Genomic DNA, 19,493 nt, shown 5'->3' on the forward strand with positions numbered 1-19,493 from the left:
GAGATCTACATCTAATAGGGAGCATGCAAAGTTTAAAATTGTCAATTAATCTCTTGAAATAATAAATGCGCAAAGAAATAAATGCGTAAAATATGTTGTGACGCTATAAAATATGTATAATATATATCAATCTCACTTTAAATAAAGTAAAATCTACTCTTCAGCGGTAAGACAAGCCTCTATTTATTACAAATTAGTCTAAATTACCTAAGCACCACGGAATTGAAATTATAATTAAACAAATTACATAATATTATAAAGGACAATGCCCATGAAAGTATGGACCGCCGTCCAGAGTTGCATCAAATTGAAACTTGTTGTGGACGATGTATAATTAACCAATTACTACCTCCAATAATTATTTTTTAGATCAGCACCCGGGTTCTGAAGTTATTTACCGAAATGTTACAAAACCTCAAAATCGAAAATATCCGACGATAGATTGATGGTCGGTTTTAACTGATAGTAGTTTTAATGAAAATAAAACGCCATTGCCTTCAAACGCCAAAACGCCTTGCCATCAAATTGTCACTTTATACATCGATTGTAATGATATTATTTGTTTAGTTAAAACATTAATAGATATTATTGAATTCCGAGTATAAAATACCGCTATTTTAATTTTTAAGAACACCAATCAACATGTCGTCTTATTTTATCTTAAATGGAATCCCCTGCTCAAAGAAACTATTCTGATCGACAAACTATGTAAAAAAAATCAAAAAATAATTTTAATATTACTTTCATTTTGACGCATGAGAAAAATCAGTACCAAGAATGGGCATTCTCCTTTAAATGGAAATCATTAACAAATTTTCTTAATTTAGCTAAATTGGATGTACTAGGGCTAACTAGGGGATCAGAAAATCGAATATCGACACCTTAATTCGCAAATCAGCCCACTCCACTTTTTGTCAAAATGTTTTTTTATTTATTTTGATAGTAAATGGCGTTAAACGAAATCAAAATAAACAATAAAAAAAACATTTTGACAAAAAGTGGAGTTGGCTGATTTGCGAATTAAGGTATCATATGTAAGTCTGTATTTAACTGAGTTGTGCGACTAAGATGAATCTGGTCTGTGGTCTATTACCAAGTATAAGGCCATATTGAACTTCATATTGATGTGTGATCAAATATAATAAAATAGTTTCTAAACGATCATTGCTGGAATATAATTTTAAAGTTGTTTAAATCATTCCTACACCTTAGCTTAAAATTCTTAACAATCCTAATGATATATAAGTCCATAATTATCCCAACATTGGGCATACGCTCTAAATTTTGTGCAAATGCAAATAAATTTTAAAGTTCACATCTCTTAAATGAGTTAATAATATTTCTATCATTAATACAACCAGTATGTCTTAGAAATAAAAACAATTCCATTAATTGTATATTTTTAATTACCTATGTAATAACCATAGATTAGTAAAGATTACTCACTCCTAACAAGAAAATGTAACCAGTTTTGACAATTGAAATTGTCACTGTCATCTATTTTCTTGTTTGAAAATATTAAAAAAAATGTAGCTTTTAGATCATTTACGAATGAAACGTTATTTCTCCGCACTTTTTCTTCGATTTCGTGTTTTTGCACCACTAAACTGCACATGTCGGCATTGTTCCGCGTAAAATACACCATGACGGCCATTAAACGGCTGACAAATTTGTCAGCCGTTTAAGCCATTTAATGACTTCCTTCAATTACAAGGCGGTGAGTTATCTATACTTATCTATGGTAATAACTTTGAATATTTACTAAAACTTCGATTTTACTAATTTTGATCAATTCCTGAATGTATGCAAAAAGGAAACAAAATATCTCTTATTTATTATGTTTTGACCATTTTTATATTGTCTCTATAAATTTCTGAAAATTAGGCCGTTGAACAAAAAAATGTGAGCCGTCACGGGACGCCTGGCAGATGTGAAACATCGACATTATTTTGTAAAAGTAATATGCAGAAAAGAACATATTGTGATAGGAACTAAATATGTCATAATGATAAAATAAAATATTACGATTTTTGCGCATGGCGACGCGTCGCCACACCGTACACACTACTGCATATAGACTGTATATATATACCATCGTATAGCGTGGCCACGGCATGCGCCGCCACGCCAGAAATCGGTTTTACGTGCGGCTATAGATGTTTCACATCAAAAATATAAGCGTGATCCTTAATTAACTAAGTAGTCAGTAATATCACTAAGATCTACTTAAACCGCTAGTTAGTTGCTAAAATGTTTTGGCCTACATCGTTACGTTATTATAAAATCTTATATTAATGGAATCCCGAAATTTCTATAACTAAATACCTTATGTTTAGAACTGGGTGGATTATGATATACGAAGTGGAGATTTAACTTCGAACTTCATCTTAAGATATTTCCAGAATGGTAGGATATAAGGCGGTTATGATTTATGATTGATTAATAGTTATTACTAACGAGCGAAGGTCTAGTTATATAAAAAGCATGTTTTGATGTAAAGGGACTGATAATATACCTACTGCGTAGCGATGTATAAGTTCGCGCCAAACTGCTAGTCCGCTCTGAATATAGAAACGAGTAGCGTTGTAGACCCCTCCAGGCTCCCCTCCGCAGCCCGCTATGACGGGTACATAGCTGCGTTAGTAGTAATAGTAGTATGCCCTTACATTATTACAGAATATATGCTTGTAGTTGTGCGCAACAACTTCAGAGCGGACTAGCAGTTTGACGCGGATTATACAAACAAATTTGCGACCGGAATTCGATTTGGTTTATGTGTATCTAAGATTAATCTGTAGAGAAGACTACCAGGAGAACAGGTTTCAAAGGCTTAAACTCACGGACCCATCGTGGAATTCGCGATAAGAATTTTTTCGCATAATTGAGCTAGTTGCAAGAGATCTCACAATGTTAGTACTCGTCAGCCATCATGAGTACTACAAGGGCCGTCCAGCCGGTGAAGGGTCGTGAACCGGACCCACGGCCATTCTCTCCAGAGTACTGCTCCCATAGATAACCAGTGCGCTTGTACTCTGATATTATGTTACCTGGAAGAAAATCATACGAGTGTGGTGAGTTTCCACTCCTAACAGATAGCGCCACTAGAAATCTGAAGTTTTCTAAACATTTTGCAAATATACACAAACTGGGAATTGAGCGGGGTAGCATAGCGTTGCCCAACCTTTTTCAGTCCACAGACCCTTAGGCAATCAAGCACATTTTTCACGGACCCCCTTAATAAAATGAAGAGAAGCAATCCCAGCCAAAACATAATTTGAAAGACCGATTTATGTATTTTGTTTTTGTTTTTTTTTTTTAAATAGATTAAAAATAGTGTTATAGATCATTGGATGCATCTTTTTTTATTTTTTAAAATACTGTGTGCTTAGATCACGTTTTCTAATAAAACTGGTTTGCTGATTTTTCGTTTTGCGGCCCTTTTGCATTTAATGAGCAATTTATGTATGGTCCGGAGATGACACCGCGGACCCCCATACATATACACGCGGACCCCCATACATATACACGCGGACCCCCAGGGGTCCGCGGACCACAGGTTGGGAAACGCGGACCTAGCAGCTCACTCTGCCCAATAAGTATTAGTTGTATACTAGAGAAACATGAATAATTGAAGTTGGTAGAACCCTCTGTGGCGGCGGAGGCACTATCGTCATACTTATTTCTGCTTTTTAACGGCAGTGTGAAGCGCTGATGTGTTCCGCTTTGATTAGCGTAGTAAGAGACATACTAAAACTTATCCGAGGCGTTCAAACTTAGTCCATCATTATTATGGTTTCTGTTGGCCTTGCACTCGCATTACTATTCCAGAAGATGCGAGTTTAGATAAATTATTATACAAAACCCGCCAATTCTATATTCATTGATGAAACTAGAATTTATGTCTAGAATTTTTTAAATCTCGATGATCACCTATGGGGATCCAAAAGTATTTTTCAATACGTAGACGACCTCCATCGCTCAAAAAAAATTGATGAGCAAACATATAAATTTGATGGTACCAGGAGCACATAAACATAACCGATACTCACCAACGACATTGTCCCTGAGCTTCTTGTGCAGCTCTCCCGCTCTAGCGGCGTGAGGCCCCGCCTCCGTGGCGTAGTGCTTCAGCGCGGAGAGAGCGAGATAGTTGATGTTTATCCACACCTGCCCGCGCCAGTACGGCGGGTCGTGTTCCGTGTTGCGCTTCATGTACAACGGTGCGGATTTTGATAGGGATCTAGAATTAAAAATGAAATGTTTTTATTTTACTTAAGTCTGCATAATGCAAAATTTCAAGCCAACTATATCAAAAATTTTAATACTATTAATAGACTATTGTAATTAACAAAACTTATCCACGAATCAGTATAGTCCGCGCCAAACTGCTAGTCCGCTCTAAAGTTGTTACGAGCAAGTTCAGTCATACAACTGACTATGGCGACGCGATTCATTTCTATATTCAGAGCGGACGAGCAGTTTTACGCGGACTATACCAGATGCCAGATGGATATAATAATATAGTGACAAATCTCAAGAAGAGTTTCCATAATAACAATTACGAGTGACATTAAAACATTTCCTATTAAAGAAGAGGTTTATTAAATTTTTTAAAATGTAGACATTGTATGTATGTATTTTATTATAGATGTGTTTTACCTTAGTCCATAAGGCGACCATAAAAGATCAGGCTTGTCCAGGTCCTGTAGGATCTTGCCGAGATTATCACTGTCCGGCCGCAGCACTTTGAGCAGCATCGGGAACAGGGACACATAACCTGAAAGAAAATATATTTTATGTAATTTATTGTAGTGATTTTAGATTGTGGTTAAGCCAATAAGCTAATATGAAGCATTTTGCCAACATATAGTCCGTGTAAAACTGCTAGTCCGCTTTGAATATAGAAATGAATCGCGTCGCCATAGCAAATTGTATGCTCGCAACAACTTCAGAGTGGACTAGCAGTTTGGCGCGGACTATGAAAGTGAAACGAATAACGAGGGTGGTCTACTTAACAGATGGATACCAAGTCAGATCACATCTTGGTCGATACACTTCACGAATCTCATGAAAGTTCAAGGCTAACAGAAACATACAATTATAGTTAAACTTGAGTGGCAGGAGTAATGAGGGTGATCTACTTAACATCAGATGGACTGCATCGCTACAGAAGTCCTTGTTAAGTCCACTTTACGAAGGCTTTTGAATATGGTAGAACCCTTTGTGGTTCGTTAAAAGTTCAAACATGTCGTTAAACTAACGCTATGTAAAAAAACGTACTATAAAGTGATTATTTGACTGACAAAATGGTGTGGTCTGAAGTAGTTCCAGCTCCACATGTACTATTACGTTAAGTTAACATTGTCAAAAACATTTTTTTTAAAAGATGTGTGTTATGGAGTTTCTTTCGCCGCTTCTTCTCCATAACGAAACACCTTGTGAAGTGGTGGTAGTTGTATTGACATTCAAAAAGTGCTCTGTAAAGAACCTATTTTGAATAAAAAAAATTGATTTGATTTGATTTGATTAGACTCCGGCGGCACCACCGCCACACCTTTTTCTACCTCATAACAGCAGTGTTAAACGCTGCTGAGTTCTGGTTTGAAGGGTGTGGTAATGGAGAGATGCTTTCCCGAGACTTTCCAGCTTAGTCCTCAGGGGTAGCGGCGTATCTGTGGCCGACCTCAGGTAGGAATATCTAATCCTATCTGGGTTTGATTATAGATGTCAATGGGCGGCAGGAGACACTTACCATCAGGTGGACTGCATGCTCGCCTGCTACTCCTATATTATAAAAAAAAATAAAAATATCTTAATGATTCTTATAAAACCAGGCTGCCAGAAATTTAAGAGGTTAAATTAGGATCATTTACCATAAGCAGATGTTACGAGTCGCGGCTGCGGCGGTACGGTGACACTGCGGACCACCTTGCCCATCTCGTTGGCGTGTTTGGACTGCTGTCTGACAAGCCTTACACCGTCCGTATGAAGACCTGGAATAATTTATCAGAAACTTCACCTTGTGGCATCAATATTATTTGCTTTGTTGATGAAGAAAATTATATTTAACCGTCTCATAGGGTACTGAGTATTGAGTAAATGAAAATATCCATCCATATTGTTGTTAAGCCCGCTCCACATTCTCGCGAGAATCTCGCGAGAACGCGAGAAAAGCAGGAGAAACGAGAATGTGGAGCTGATACGTATCGGGTTTTTCTCGCGTTCTCGCGAAAATGTGGAGCAGGTTTTATCTTAAAAGTTAATATAATAAGCCAATTAAAACCAAAAATTTACAAGTTTCCTAGTCCAAGGCTTGCGAAGTCCACAAATAAGCAATTAGCCAGCGTGATTAACTCTATCCAATCCACTGTAAGAGAAATCAGTATCGAACATATTCAGCAATAGGTTCCTTTATTTGCTGAAGTACCAGGGCATCATGAACTGACCGTAGTCGGCGTATGTCTGCGTGTGCGGCGACCAGTGCAGTTCGTTCAGCAAAGCCTCGTCGCCCAGCTGGTCACGCGTCGCCTCGAATCTGTAGCATTTCATACATTAGCTGCATTATTTATAGAGTCCTGGTATGATTTCACGTTGGTGTAAATGAATTAAAATATCTGGTCTGCTTTGTTTGTCTTTGTGTCTGTTTGTTTGTGTGTATATGTGGCACCCACGATATAGGGTATGAGGAACTGTAACAGTTAATTTTAATGACGTCATCAGAACTAAAACTAATTTTATAATTGCGATGAGATGATTGTATTCCCGGAGCGCTATGACATGGGGTCTTCAAAAAAAGGTGCAAAAAGAGCTCTCCTTCAAAGTCGGTGATGCATTGGCGCCTCCTCTGGTGTTTCAAATGGTTCATAGGCGACGTTGACTACTTTCCATCAGGTAGCACGTCTGCTTTATCGTTAAGCTCAAATTATAAAGAAAAGAAAAAAAGATAAAAAGTACAATTTATTTTATAAGTAACTTTATCTTTTTAATTACGTAGTAGTATAGATTTGGTAGACTATCCTTGAAGACAACCTGACAGAAAGGGCTTCTAATTTTTATTATAGACTCGAATAAAGTGTTTCAATCTTCTGAGGTAATTGAAAATAAAATGAAAATGTACATACTTATCGGAATCTCGGCCCAGCGCTTCGGCGATGGTGGCCATTGCGTCGGCCGCAGCGTACATCCAGCAGCGCAGGTCTACATGCCGCTCGATGTCTGATGGATGGGATGCCCTGGGAGGTTTTACGATTATAATATGATAAATATAATATAATATAGGTGCCCCTGCAACACCTCTCCTATGATCCCTTATGCCACAGACAACTAAATGCTATGGTTTGATTGTGTTTGTCCCTACAGTATACTTACTAAAAGAACATAACCTTCAGAATCCTATCATATCCATAGAGCATGTTTGAACATATTTTTTTTTTCCAACAAGAAATTCCCTAACTCAGATAAATAAAAACCAATTAAAACAATTCTAGATCATCAATATTAGGCACTTCTATTTTACGGTGTTGTAGGTGATTTGCATTCCAATGGATTCCAATGTGATCATCTGAGGTATCAATCTGTAGCCGATCTCAAATCTCAACAATACTAGGTGTCGATAACAGATATCTATGAACGGCATTTATAGTCCCCGTAAAACTGCTAGTCCGCTCTGTATATAGAAATCAATCGCGTCGCCATAGCAAATTTTATGACTACACCTCGCAACAACTTCAGAGCGGACCAGCCGTTTGACGCGGATGATCCCAATAAGTGTGTTACAGTCATTTTTTAATTCAATTTCACACAATATTTACAAAATCTTACCTAGGATAGTCATCCAGTCCAGAGGTAAGAGTCTTGGGGTTGAGTTGCAGGCCATCGTCCTCCCGGCCTCGCCAGCGGTACGACGTGGGCTCTTCACCTTTCTGAGTATTCTGGAACCACTGGTACCACGCCTGGGGGTGGACATAAAATTTGTAAAATTATTTTAGGTACTAGGGTTGCATCACTTGGGAGCTAATTTCAGCTTCACTCCACTAGTCACTCTTGACTTTTTAGAGTATCCCATATTGGAAGTCCGACTATGCATCTCCAATAAATTATACGCATTTAAAATGATCACTTATAACGGCAAGGTCGCAATCGTTGATTTTTCAAAGTCATGTGCGTATTATAAAAACATCTTGAGGTAACCTATACGCTTGAGTGTTCTATAAAGAATAAAGTTCTCAAAACTGTGTGATGTTTACCATATTAACTTTAAATCCTCTCATTATAAAATTAGACCCAAGCTCAGCAATAGTACTGAAGGGGTCGACGACATAAATTATCAAAGCTGAACTAAAACTTCATGACCCACCTAATAATATCCAAAAAAAATAGTGTAAATGTGTCAAGTTAATACAATTTTCATAATACAAAAAACTAAAAAACACGCTTTTATGATAAAAACTAAAAAGTAGAAAAGTATTCTATTTCATTATTTCATACATGCAGCGTAAGATAATAATAATAATAACGCTTTCTACACTCACAGCCCCACACTAGGATTCCCTGTGTCGTGGGTGCCATGGACACACAAAGACAAATACACAAACAGGTCTTTGTCTTTGTGTGTGTACATGGCACCATGGACACACACAAAGACATGGTTTCTGTTTAAGGTCTGGGCCCACAAACAGAAACCTAAATTCATCATTTAGATTTCTGTCTGACTGGGGATCGAACCCGGGACCCTCTGCGCGTCAGACCGGTATGGTGACCGCTCCGCCACGCGGGTCGTCTAAGATAAGGATGTATGTTGATCTCTTTCTACTGAAAAACGGAGTTATATAAATAAAAAATAAAATAGCCTTTATTACTGAGAATATACAAACACTAATATAGCAAAAGGTTTTACATCTTTTCGATTTAAAATAAACAATAAAAATAAAAATATTTAACAAATCACCTCTTATATCAGGTCTCTTAACTCAGTTTGCCTCCTGGCAAAGGCCTCCTCTAATTCTTTCCACTGAGCCCTGTCTCTTGTGACTCTCCTCCAGTATGGTCCCGCTGTCTTTCTAATTTCATCTTCCCATCTGCAATATTGCTTACCTCTACTTCTTTTGGAATCTCTGGGGTACCAATCTGTGATTTCCTTACTCCACTTTTCCTCTTTAGAGCGCATCAAGTGGCCAGTCCATTTCCATTTTAGTTGGTCTATCCTTTGCAAAATATCTGTAAATTTGGTTTTTTGTCTTATATCTATATTCCTAACTCTATCACTTTTTCTGAGGCCAAGAACGCTTCTCTCCATAGCATGTTGACATGTTGCAAGTTTCGTTCTATTTAGTGATGTAAGGGCCCATGTCTCACAGCCATAAGTCAAACAAGGTAAAATACACGTGTTAAATAACTTGCGTTTAATGGACATGCTAAAGTCTTTATTTTTCATTAAATACTTTAGTGCCCAGTACTTTTTCCACCCATTTGCTATCCTTTTGTTGACTTCTTTTTTCATCTGATCTTTAAATGATATGATTTGTCCCAAATAAACATAATCCTCAACGTACTCTAACACATCGTCATTTACTGCTATCTCTACCTCTACGCTATTAGTCAAGAGCTTTGTTTTTGAATTATTCAGGACTAGACCAAACTTATTACTCTCTTTAGATAAGTCTCTAATCATTTGCTCTAGAACTCTCGGCGATTCTTCCATCAACACTATGTCGTCGGCAAACCTTAGGTGATTTAGTCTCTTACCATTTATACAAATACCAAAGCTTTCCCACTCCAAATTTCGACAGATACTTTCCAATACAGCTGAAAAAATCTTCGGCGAGATTGGGTCTCCCTGCCTAATTCCTTTCTCTATAGGAAATTCATTACCTAACGATTCCAGCTGTATTCTCGCTCTACTATTTGAGTACATTTTTTTAATGATATTTACGTAGATTTGTGGTATACCTTGTTGCTGTAAACTGTCCCAAATTCGTTCGTGGATCAAACTGTCGAACGCCTTATTATAATCAATGAACGCTATATACACAATTTTATTAAACTCTTTGTATTTTTCAATTACCTGTTTAATTGTATGAATGTGATCTAAAGTCGAATAGTTTTTGCGAAAGCCGGCTTGTTCTACTGGCTGTTGTTCATCTAGCTTCTTGTGGATTCTTTCTAAGATAACTTTAGCAAATACTTTATACACATTTGATATGAGGCTAATTGGTCTGTAATTGCCGATCTCTTCTCTAGGTCCCTTTTTGTGCAAAAGAATTATGTGAGATTTGGTCCATTGTTGTGGGATACTGCACGAAGTGAGCATTTTGTTGAAGATTTTAGTGAGGATAGGACTTAATACGTCGACAGTACCTCTCAACATGACGTTTGCAATTTTATCAGGACCGAGGGCTTTACCTGTTTTTTGGCTAAGGATTGCTTTTTCTACTTCTTTAATTAAAATCTCAGGTTCCTGCTCTACCTTTGATAATTGATCTAAAGGCCATGTGTGGGTCGATGCTAAACTAAGTTGTGGTGTTATATTAATGTCTCTAGCATATAGTTGTCTATAGAAGGTTGTAGCGTGCTCTATTATGTTTTTTCGTGTTGTGATGCATTTTCCATGTCGGTTCATCTTTGGTATCCATTCTTTGTTAATTTCCCTGAGTTCTTTCAAAGCTTTGCTTATACCTCCCGTTTCGTTTATGTGTTTTTGTAAGATTTGCCATTTTCTTCGTTTTCTGTCTTTTCTAATGCTCTTGTTTATAGATTTACTTATTTCGGCAATTTCTGTGAACCTACTTTTCTTATTTGGGTCCGCTAATATCTTTTGTCTCTCCTGTATAAGTTTGGTAGAGTTGTCGCTAAGGAAAAATTTAGTTTTAATATTGTTTTTTATTTTAGATGTTGGTATAAGTCTTTGTTCAAGTTTTTCATATGTTTTCATTAAATCTTTGTCTAGGTCTTGTAGTATATTCCATTCTGACAGCATTGAAATATTGTTCTTGATGTGTTTCTCATCCACCTGGCCTACATTAGTGTTAATAAATCGTTTTCTTGAGTGTTTAGGTGGTACTAATCTTAAGGAGCTTCTCACCATTCGATGATTAGTATTGAAGTTAAAGGTTTGAATAACTTCCGTGTTTGTAAATGCATTCTTAAAGTTGGTAATCACATAATCAATTTCATTTCTATATTTACCATCGGGGGAAATCCATGTCCATTTATTGGTAGGTTTTTTATAAAACATAGTATTTAAGATAGTCAGGTTGTGTTCTAACAGGAATTCTATCAAAGTTTGCCCATGAGGACTCCTTTTTCCGTGACCGAATTTACCAATTACGAGGTCTTCTCCACTCCGCCGACTGCCAACCTGGGCATTAAAGTCACCCATGACTATGATATGGTTACTTGAAAATTGCGATATGCAGTCTGAAAGTTTAATATAAAAATGATCTAACTCTTCTATTTTCGCTTGTTCGGTTGGGGCATACACTTGAATTAACGTCCACATTTTTTTATAGTTTGAAAATCTCATATTTAAAATTGCTATTCTGTCAGATATCCCTATAAATTCTTCAATATTATATTTGAGTGACGTTTTTATGAGGAAGCCCACACCTCTGTGACCTGCTATTTCACCCTTATGGTAGAGAATATAAGTGGGTCGTTCTTCTATTGCTTCCCCTACTCTCCGCATCTCGCTAATACCGAGTATATCCCATTTAAGGTTATTCAGTGCTATTTCTAACTCTTGTAGACTTTCTTCGGATCGGAGTGTTCTGGTATTTAGTGTCGCTATTTGTAGTGTGGAGCGCATTCTTTGTTTCATGTTTCTGTTAATTATAGTACGAGTATTACTAGGTAGATTGCATTGACTGTTATAGGTTTGCCGTAGAGTTGATTGTTGTAGTGGATGATCAGCTGTTAGAGGGTGTTGGTCTACATTTCCCGCGGGGACCAACCGTGTTGGGAAAGAACAATGGAGAGAGGCCTTCCTTGTTTGCTATATATCTTTATTGTTTGCAATAACTGAGGTGCTACATGATTTTTCTTTATGAAAAAAACGGAGTTACTCACTGACAAACATACAAGTGAAGCTAATATTAATTATAAAGCGTATAAAAAGTACACTATGTTGATGATACCTGCAGCCTGTTGAAGAGTCTCGCGAGCCGCTCCCGCTGGTCGTGGCCCCAGGCGGCGGAGCGCACCAGGCGCGCCAGCGTCAGCGCGAGCATGGGCGGGTTGGCCGCCGCGTTGCTCTGCACCACGAACTGCGCAGGCACCCGCGCGAGCGCCTCCGCGCCTGGTACCGACAACACATTTCATAAGCGAGAATTTGAATTCCATAAGTTAGTGTAGCTACTGATGCCGTTTACGCATAATGTCCTGGTATTTCTGATCTTTTATGTAAAATAAGAAAAACTAATAATTCTCCGGTTTTTTATAATATAGAAGTAGCAGAAGAGCATGCAGTCCCCCTGATGGTAAATAGCTACTGCCATTACATCTGCAATCGACCAACTAGATTAGATATTCCTACCTGAGGTCGGCCACAGATGCGTTTACCACTGCTGTTATTAGGCAGAAATAGGTGTGACGGTGGTGCCACCGCAGTCGAACCACAAAGAGTTCTACCACCTTCAATACAACCAGCTACTAACGAGACGCTGTTTACGCATAATTACCTGGTACTTCCGATGTTTACGTAATGTAAGAAAGACTAACAATTCAACTAAACTCTCACTGTGAGTGGCCACTGTCGCCCATGGACATTTGTATCTACAAGTAGGATTGGAATTCTATATATCCTAGGGTGGTTCACAGATAACCTGCCCTGAGGGCTAAGCTTGAATGCCTCAGATATGTCTGTCTATCAATAAAACTGAAATACATTTTAAAAATGCTAGCGAGATGCCATTGACTCTCTGTCCTCTTGAAATGAATGTTTTATACAAAATATTCCCTAAAAAAGAGATACATTTATTTTTAAATGTATAGTTTTAGTTATTATGATTATATTTGTTACCCAAGATCTGTTCTCGTGGTATCCAACCCTCCACGTTGAGTAAATCCAGCCAGTGGGCGGCGATGTCCAACTGGATGTCCAGAGACCAGCGCCCGATTAGCAGCCCGTGGAAACCCTCGTCCCATAGGAAACCGCGCGGGAAAAATGATCTGTAAGATTACATGACATAAATAAATTATTATTATAGTCCGCGCCAAACTACTAGTCCGCTCTGAAGTTGTTGCGAGCAGGTGCAGTCATACAATTTACTATGGCGACGCGATTCATGTCTATATTCAGAGTAGACTTGCAGTTTAACGCGGACTATACTTATGGTTTCTTCAAATATTTTTAGATTTTGAAGTTGTTATCAGAAAGGATATTTACAATAAACTTAAATACCAGGACCACATAAATTACAATCAAACAAAGATATATAATATTTAAATTCCGAACATTCTTGCAAAGTTAAAAAAGGGTTATTGAACTGGAGAATCACATGAACTAAAATGAATACAAAAATAAATGTTAATATTTAAATTTGGAACATCCTTGCAAAGTTTGAATGAAGGGTTATTGAACTGAAGGTCAATAAACTTCTTCATAATAAATGAATAAGAAAATGAGCGTTGCACTTGTACGTTCAGGCGAAATTCACCTTAAATCTTGTAATAATAAAGGTGTAACTCGCCTGCTAGGCACACCGCTGTACAATGCGGCCTTCCAGTACGGCACCGGCTCGCTGGTGTACTGGGACTGCACGCGGCTGGTTCCGTAGAAGTAGCCGATACTGCCCACCATGTTCGACATCGCCGCTCGCGCTATAGACACTTCGTCTTCTGCGTACCTGGTGCAAAATTTTCTTATGTTGTAACTATTTTGAAAGTTTTAATTTTCGTGGCCTTCTTAAACGGTTTTTTTTTTTATAAAATAGAGCAAACGAACTCGAGGTCTTCCAGGATAAGTGGTTACTGCCGCCCATGGATATCGTAAGACCAATCAAAAGTCGATCGTAGATGGACATCTGTAATCAACCCCAGATAGGATTAGATATTCCTACCTGAGTTCGGCCACAGATGCGCCGCTACACCTGGGGACTAGCTGGAACGCCTCGGAAAAGTCTGTCTCCCTTACCACCCCCTTCAAAACGGAACAAAGCAGCGCCTAACAATGCTGTTATTAGGTAGAAATAGGTGTGGTGGTGGTGCCGCCGGAGTTGAACCACAAAGGGTTCTTTCTAGGGACCACCTTAACAGTGCTACCTCCTAAGACTAAGTTGGAATACTTTTTGTTAGAAATAAGAACACTTATGCTAACTCACTGGTAACACACAGAAATAAGTATGACGGCAGTGCCACTAGAATCAAAACCAAAGAAACTTTAGAGAGATAGAGCAAAATAATCATTACCCTTTTTCAGTCAGTTTGAAGGTGTCCTCGAACCTCGCGTCGAACGCCTTCTTATTTTCTTCTAACAGCCTGGTATAATCGTCGCCCCTCAATGGCGGCGCCGGCAGGTCCTCTGATGTGTAAACCACGTCTAACACAAACGGCGTCTCCACTAACATCTGTACCGGTATGAAGTTCACTTCCTTGCCCTGAAAATTATTAAAGTCCATAATTAAGACCCCCATATAACTTGATTAAGGAAAATTAAACTTCGTAATGGCGGCTTTCTCACACACTCCTTCTCTCTCGCTTACTCTCTGTCTCGCTTACCCTGTTCTCCCTTTGTCTCGCACTGTTTTTCCATCTCATTCGCACTATTCCTTCCATTCTCTCAATCTGTTTCTCCCTCCTGCTCACACTGTTTCCCCTTTCGCTCGCACTATTTCTCCATCTCACTCGCACTGTTTATCCCTTTCTCTCACACTGTCTCTCTCTCGCTCACACTGTTTCTCCCTCTCGCTCGCACTTTTTCTCCTTCTTGCTCGCACTGTTTCTCTATCTCGCTCACACTGTTCCTCCCACTCGCTCGCACTTTTTCTCCCTCTCGCTCACACTGTTTCTCCATCTCACTCGCACTGTTTTTCCCTCTCGCTCGCACTTTTTCTCCCTCTCGCTCAGACTGTCTCTCCATCTCGCTCGCACAGTTTCTCTCTCTCTCTCCCACACTTTCTCCCTCTCTCACACGGTTTTTCTATTTCACTCGCTCATTCTCTCGCTCGCTTCCTCTATACCTCTCGCTCGCTCTCTCCCATGCATGTACAAAAACGAGAAATTGTTTTTACAGAATCGTTTTTAGTAAATCTTATAAGTTCTAACACTGTTGTTGTTAGGCAGAAATAGAGTCACCGTTCGTATCCCTCAAGTCGAATTACGACGAATTCAACCATGATCATATCAAATGTGTATTGTATAAATGTAAATGCTCACATCTTCTGTTTCAGAATCAGGTCCCATTACAGCCATTTTCCCGAAGGTCTGATGGTCCAATATCCTGAGCAATGAGTAATACTTCTCTTTAAGAAGATTGAGCCCTGGTACATGGGCTTCAGAAAACGACGTGTGGAGAATTTTACCTGAAATATTTATGAAATCAATTAAAAATAGTGTTCAATCAATTTATAAAATACACAGGAAAGCTATGCAAGGCCTTTGACTTCACATAAAAATTCTCTCTAATATGTAACTTAGCTTAATATTCAATCTTATATATAAAATTCTCGTGTTACAATGTTAGTTACCGTACTCCTCCGAAACGGCTTTACCGATTTTCACCAAATTTTATATGCATATTCAGTAGGTCTGAGAATCGGCTAATATCTATTTTTCACACCCATAACATTTTTTTATTTATATGGCAACACGTTTGGCGGGTCAGCTAGTAGTAAATATATTGCGAAAGTAATATCACACCTTTGTAAGTCGAAAAACTAATTTTGAAGTTGTTCAACTGCGGCGTGTACCCCAATATCTCATTGTCGCGGTACCGGAGCCCCGGGGGCGAAGCGCCGTCGAGCGCAGCGTACCAGGTCAGCACGAACGGGGCGTTACGTTGCGCGTTCTGAAAGTTGAACGCCTCCCGCGCTGTAGGCAGCTGTTCCTAAGGACAAGTGCTCTCACGGTAGGGCGTTGTTAGTATGGGATGGGTTAGTTATGATAAGCTTCAAGCTGTGGATTCCTGCAATCACGGATTACACATGCTATAATATCGAAAGTGTGGTAGTTTAAAAAATGCTAGTACGAGTTGGCGTGCAATGGAATATACCTGAGATACCCATGCAATATTGTTGCGTGAAATTATGATATGTAAAGAGAATATGATACAGAAGTTGAAAGGAATGGCCTTTTTTAATGATAATAGTTTATTTGTAGTAAATGGTAATCCCCTGTCAATATGATATGGTGAAGTAAGTGTGATGAAATTCATGCGTTTAGTAAAATAAATAATAACGTGAAAGAGCACTTTTTACACACAATTACGAAATAAAAATTATCGTAATAAAGAGTCATCCAAAACACAAAATTTATCTCTAATATGCAAAAAAGTAAAGTGTACATGCATTATACAGGTTGGTAATCAATTTAAAAACGTACTAACAAAAGGTTATAAGAAGAAAGAGTAGCCTGTTATTAACAACTGCAATCAGAATATGACATCACTATACTGCCAAAGATAAAAGTGGCGATAGTGACACACTGGTTAAATGCAAGTTGTACCAGCTTTGAAAGAGGCTTTGTAATTTTACTATTTACAACTGCTACCTTAATTAACTACTCTCCTGGTCTTTTATTTATACATTATACAGTACTAATATTTTCATTGCAAGCTGCTTAAAGTTGGGTATCTTCATAGTGCATATAAATATGCACCGCCACACTTATGACAGCCTTATACCAGCACTTAGTAATATAATATGAGGCTTTCCAACTTAGCCCTTAGGTACCACATCTTTGTTTGATCCAAGCTCCAAAATACTCAAATAGGGTCTTTATTTGAATATTTTGGACTTTTTACCAACATTATATGATCTGCAGTGCCCATTTAACATCCAAATTTCATACATATTATTGATGACACTTAGAAATGTTATCAAGAATATGCCATCATATCTGCTCTCCTGGTACTGCAGATCCATACCAGTGCAGTAATATTGATCCTTGCTGTCCAGTGGCCACCATGTTTGCCTCCTGAAGTCTTGATGAAGGAAGTGTATATGATGTGGGGTGGATCAGCGATCAGCTGCTCTCCAAAGTTGACTCCATCATGCCGCAACCAACCATAGGATGCTAGATTGTCATTCTGCTCACACCAATGTCTGCAATTAATATTTAATAATTTGAGAAAAACAATCAATATTATGAACTATACCATTCAAACATGTAATTTTGAGGCTCTGGAGAGCAAGTAACCTCTTCTCTTCTTCATTTTCATTTATCCCTATAAAATATTTTGTTACATAGATGTTCCTATAGGCAGGTAGTAAATAAATTAACTAACTTGGTTTTATATCAAGTAAAGTAAAGTGGTTCGTTATGGAGAGGATGTGGCGATAGAAAATCTTTTATAAGTAAATACTTATATTATACAATGTTATGAGATGTTATTGCTTAATAGTCTGTATGTACGGGGTGATGTGTTCACCCAGAGAAAAAATCTCACTAAAAATTAAAAATAAATATTAAGTATCAACTTCTTATTGTAGAATATCTGCATTGCAAGATTTTCTTTCTTATGCAAAATTTTATTTTTCTTATATAAATTACGTTATTGTTATTATGTTATGTTAGTTGTTATGTTATTGTTATAATTATGTTGTTGTTGTAATGTTATAAAGTACTAACCTTATCCCCTTATGTACCATGAGTGACATCTCGTACCACATCATACCAAAGACGGGTGACTTGGGCTCCCGGGACTTAAGGCCAAAGTACACACCCGGTCGGTATGTGCCCCAGTACCGGTCTGGTACATCCAGACCTGTTTCCGCCACGGCCTGTAATGAATGAGTGTTATGTATAAGTAAACAATTTTAAAATAGAAATCATTGGAGAATTCAAGTCATATTTGAAGGTGGTAGAACCCTTTGTGGTTCGACTCCGGCGGCACCACCGCCACACCTAATTTAACCTAATAACAGCAGTGATAGGCGCTGCTGTGTTCCGTTTTGAAGGGAGTCGAACCACAAAGGGTTCTACCACCTTCACATATGCACTCAATATACTTCACACATCCTTGAGATTTTTTTTAAACACTCTTTCAATATTTTCTTTGCCAGTTTAGGTAAGTGACAATGCATATTGTAATGGAGATATACATAGAATTCAGACTCCCTGTTAAAAGAGTCCGAGTTTAAAACCACATACTGACTTATATTGCTGCTATATGTAAAAATAATTTCCAACATGTTTAGTAATTTAAAATGTTAATTTTCTATTTTAAATAAATTTAAACTGTAAATTTAAGTAGTACATAAGTTGACAATACTAAGTGTAATTTAATTTGAATAAATTAACCATAAAGTTACGATAAAACGCCGGGAATAGCTGCCAAACTTGGCTGTACATTTTACCTTTTCACCATCGAACGGCGTGTTTACCCGCGTCTCCAGGTAGCCGAGCGTGCTCACGTACACCGCCACCACCAGGCAGGTCATCCCCACGATGGTCTTCCACATAGACCGCAGGTTAAAGCGACCCGAAACCGAAGAGTCGCTCCCGCCCGAACTACTACTCGTTTCGTTGTTATTGCCATGTTTATGCTGTGTGGAAACCGTTTTTCTATGCTTAACCATGTTAGTAAGACATTAAACTACGATCTCAACAAAGTAATTGACGATTTTTAAACAAATTTCGATAGATTTTAGAATTATCGCTAAGTAAAAGATAAAGTTGTTTGCAGAGAGCAAACGTCAATAACGGGTTGACGTGACGTGACATATACGTAAGCTTGACGTTGTCAAATTTGACAAACGGTTGTTAGTTCTGAAATGAAATTACAATTTTTGATTTAAAAGTAATAGAGTTATAATGGAGAATGAAGTAAAATAATAATAGCAACGTTTTAACAAATAATTTAGATACGATTTTTTTAATAATAATAATAAATATTAGAATTTTAATCATCTTATTAAAATATTTTACTATGTCCATGCAGGAAAAAGAACAACCATTTACCGCGAATTATGAATAAAAATAATGTTTTTAATTTTACTTTATGGCTGTAATATAAAGCTGTCAGTATTATTTAAATATTTTGATATTCAAAGGTTAAATTGTTATTCCCAAGGATTTTTTTAATGAATAATCTCAATTATACTAAAAATATTACGATACATTAAATCAAACATATTACATTCTGCACTAAATTTCCCTTTAATTCTATAGTTTAATTCATATTATGAATTTTTGCTGATATTCATAAAAACAATACATAAGGAAAATTGAAAACAAATTAGTATTGTTTTTATTTCAATTTCCAATGAAATTGATGCCTGACAAAATATATTTACAGTAAATGTAATTCACATTATATGTGAATTACATTTACATTTCAT

General features: G+C 37.6%; 1 protein-coding gene across 2 annotated transcripts; it reads right to left on the reverse strand.

Annotated features, from left to right (window-relative positions):
- Window positions 1–2,658: 2,658 nt before the first annotated feature.
- Window positions 2,659–18,866, reverse strand: GCS1 (mannosyl-oligosaccharide glucosidase). Of its 2 annotated transcripts, none has more exons than XM_073085212.1 (16): window positions 18,510–18,866; window positions 17,782–17,933; window positions 17,078–17,255; window positions 15,853–16,039; window positions 15,370–15,515; window positions 14,404–14,591; window positions 13,686–13,841; window positions 13,016–13,164; window positions 12,132–12,292; window positions 7,822–7,952; window positions 7,122–7,232; window positions 6,447–6,535; window positions 5,874–5,993; window positions 4,660–4,777; window positions 4,050–4,240; window positions 2,659–3,047 (listed from the first exon to the last, which is right to left on the reverse strand). In XM_073085212.1, exons 1-16 carry the CDS (start codon window positions 18,729–18,731, stop codon window positions 2,911–2,913), a joined length of 2,436 nt encoding a protein of 811 aa, XP_072941313.1. In that variant the 5' UTR covers window positions 18,732–18,866; the 3' UTR covers window positions 2,659–2,910. The 2 variants fall into 2 exon arrangements, with proteins under 2 accessions (XP_072941313.1, XP_072941314.1); XM_073085213.1 differs by having other exon boundaries at window positions 15,853–16,000; window positions 18,510–18,865.
- Window positions 18,867–19,493: the final 627 nt, after the last annotated feature.

Source organism: Epargyreus clarus, unplaced genomic scaffold (assembly GCF_041222505.1).
Source record: "Epargyreus clarus isolate Ecla_fem2 unplaced genomic scaffold, WU_Ecla_fem_2.2 ptg000022l, whole genome shotgun sequence".
NCBI lineage: Eukaryota > Metazoa > Arthropoda > Insecta > Lepidoptera > Hesperiidae > Epargyreus > Epargyreus clarus.